Source organism: Chaetura pelagica, unplaced genomic scaffold (assembly GCF_000747805.2).
Source record: "Chaetura pelagica isolate M959 unplaced genomic scaffold, ChaPel_1.0 scaffold10, whole genome shotgun sequence".
In the NCBI taxonomy this organism is placed as follows: domain Eukaryota; kingdom Metazoa; phylum Chordata; class Aves; order Apodiformes; family Apodidae; genus Chaetura; species Chaetura pelagica.
In genome coordinates this window covers 10,328,145-10,331,084 of record NW_009952263.1, presented here as the reverse complement: position 1 = coordinate 10,331,084, position 2,940 = coordinate 10,328,145, and the positions used below count along the sequence as shown (strand labels likewise).

The 2,940-nt window shown below is 42.6% G+C and overlaps 1 protein-coding gene across 1 annotated transcript in view; it reads right to left on the bottom strand.

The window, feature by feature from the left end:
• Positions 1 to 2,293: 2,293 nt before the first annotated feature.
• Positions 2,294 to 2,940, bottom strand: part of HOXA11 (homeobox A11) — an 18,159-nt gene continuing 17,512 nt past the window's right edge. The window contains 1 exon segment of the mRNA XM_010007558.1: positions 2,294 to 2,526. Within this exon segment, the coding sequence (XP_010005860.1) occupies positions 2,294 to 2,526 (233 nt within the window).

Genomic DNA, 2,940 nt, shown 5'->3' with positions numbered 1-2,940 from the left:
TTATTATTATTATTTTCCCCCGAAAGACAACAGTGTCTTTAAGACTCTCACGCTTTTGGCCACATCCATCGGCTGGCTTGGACCTTCTTTTTGGTGCCGGGACTTATGAAACCTGCCCTAAATGCTACCTATACTGCAAACATTTCCCCAGCAGTTCTTCTGAATACGTGTGGTGGGTGAGCAAAAAGCCATGTCACACCAAACCCTCGAGCATAGGACCTTGCCCTGCCAGCGTTGGCAGGGTGAGGAAAAGGCCTAGCACGGAGCTATGAGCATACCTTACTTTCCTGTGACCCACTGAAATGATGCTGGAACGCGCCTGTGTTCACTTGTTAACTCCAGCGTCGAAGATTTAACGGCGAAATTCGCAAAAGGAGGATCATTTGCCCAAAATGACTGAACAAGGTCATAAGGAATTATGGGTCCCAGAGTTACTACGGATAAAAGAACGTGCAGTAACGTAACACCAGAGTAAAAATATAAAGTTTCCATTGGTTTATTTTCCTTGTGCGCTGTTCCACTGTATACATGCAACCAAATACTTTCCCATATTAAAAGAAAACTGTATATACATATAGATGATACATACCAAAAACAGTGATGCCATACAAAGATATTGCATTTTGTGAACGTGTCAAAGAAATTACATCAATTTTGTAAAATTATTAATCAAAAAACATTCTTATCACCACTTTGTTGCACATGTAGAGAAATCCCACACCCTTCAGCCCCAAAGAAACAACAAAACAAAACAAAACAAAACAAAACGGGAAAAAAATGCATTCGCACAAAATAGGTCATGGGTTCTTTTTTAAATTATTTACAAGTCTTGTAAAACACCGTTCCTGTATGAAATATACATTCAGATATTCTCAACAGCAAATCACCTTAACGATAGAACACCATATCTTTTGTAAACTGATATAGAATTTTAAATATTTTCCTTTTTTTTCTTTTTTTTCTTTTTTTTTTTTTAAATTGCATTTTTTCCACACTTTGGTTCCTGCAGGGAAATATATATATATTTATAGATATTTAAAATAACTCCAAACGACTCTCCATTCTTTGCATATGTCGACAGGGCAACAAAGTAGAGCTCATGACATTTAAAGTAGACAACAACAAAATTACCATATTTACATTGTTTGACTTCTGTTTAGACTCCTCATTAGCCATTAAACGAACATGCGATCGAGTTATTTTAATGATCCAATGTTAGTGCATAGCACAACTCCAAGTTTCAATTAAGTGTTGTGTGGTATTTGCTAAACTGTCGTTCTCCACAGGTATTTCCTGAAGAAAGTTTGTGAGCCAGAAGCCAGAAGGTTAGTTTCCTTTATGGAGTTGTTTCTTTTAAAAAGCTGAAATACACACTTTTTTCTCTTTTTTTCTTCCCCTCCCTCCCCCCCCTTCTTATTTCTAGTAGTTAAATATGATTTGTCTCCAAAAAGATGGCAACGCATAGTCAGTTGTCATAAATAAAACGAGAGCTAATTAAAATTTGCTTTTTTTTTTTTTCTTCACTGATTGTTTCTTTACGATATATGGCGAATGTATACCCGATTTGTAAAGTAAATATTAAAGTATTTCATGTAGTTCTCTTCCTTGCCCCTACCCTTTCCCTCCCCACACCCTCAAAGGAAACGCTGCTATACCCATCACTACATCCATATTACAACTGCTCGCGATTGGCCTCGTGAAGGTGTAAGCAGGTCGTCCCCCCTCTCCCCTCAATTCTGAGTATGTGTGTGTCCCTTAAATTTTCCTCTCAAACCCATGGGCAGTGGAGCCCGGCCCCTAACCTAGACATTTTCCGCTAAGGAAGGACGAAAGATTATTCCTCAAGAGTTCATATCCTGCAGTGGTTGGGTGAGCTCGACCTGGCCACCTCTGTCCAGCTGTTCTGCAGCAGCACAGGGGCGATGGAGGGTCCGTGGGGTGAGTCTGGGGACGGAGAGGTGCCGTCCCCGCCTGTGCCTGCCGAAAGCGGTAGCAGGGTGAGCCGCAGTGCCTGGAAAGGTAAGAGGTATGGATTTTGCACTCAGAGGTGACGTGCACGGTTAGAAATGGATGCCATGTGTGTCTAAATCAAATGGATTCCAGTTGATATGTAAATATATGTGTATGTAAAAAAATCATCATTGAAGTTCCCGAGTAGCTTTACATGTACGTAAAACCTTGGATTCTTCTAGTCCCGTCAGATACACACCTCCTTCCTCCACGTAACCCCGTGGATTGACCTTGTCAAGGGCGAAATCTGAATTTAATCTCGTATTGGAAAAGGCTACGAGTTTTAAAGTAGTGGATTAGCTGAGTAATATTGTAATCGGTCCCTGTTAATTTTTTTTTCTTTCATTCTTCTGTTCTGAAACCATATTTTCACTTGGCGGTCGGTCAGATTGAGCATTCGAGAGAGCTGAAGGCGTTTCTCTTTGTTTATGTAGACACTGAAGAAGAATTCCCTTTCTAACTCTCTAATCTGATATTTGGTGTATGGGCATCTCTTTTTACGGGTACGTTGTCCACCTGTGGAGTGAAAAAAGGCAGAAGCGTTTGAGACCCGGCGGAGGCGGGCATCGGGGGCGGCGTTTCTCTTTGTTTATGTAGACACTGAAGAAGAATTCCCTTTCTAACTCTCTAATCTGATATTTGGTGTATGGGCATCTCTTTTTACGGGTACGTTGTCCACCTGTGGAGTGAAAAAAGGCAGAAGCGTTTGAGACCCGGCGGAGGCGGGCATCGGGGGCCGAGAAGGGCTGGAGAGGACACTCCAGCAATAATTTTAATGTGGAAAAGATGCGTTTTGCCTACTCCGAAGCCGGCGTTGGCAGGTCCGAGGCTGGGAGCCAGCCCTCCACCTTAGTTGGCGGATATGGGTAGCCTGGGACAGGGACCCGCCGGGAGCTGCCTCGGCCCCCGAGCAGCGGGCAGGGCGGAAAC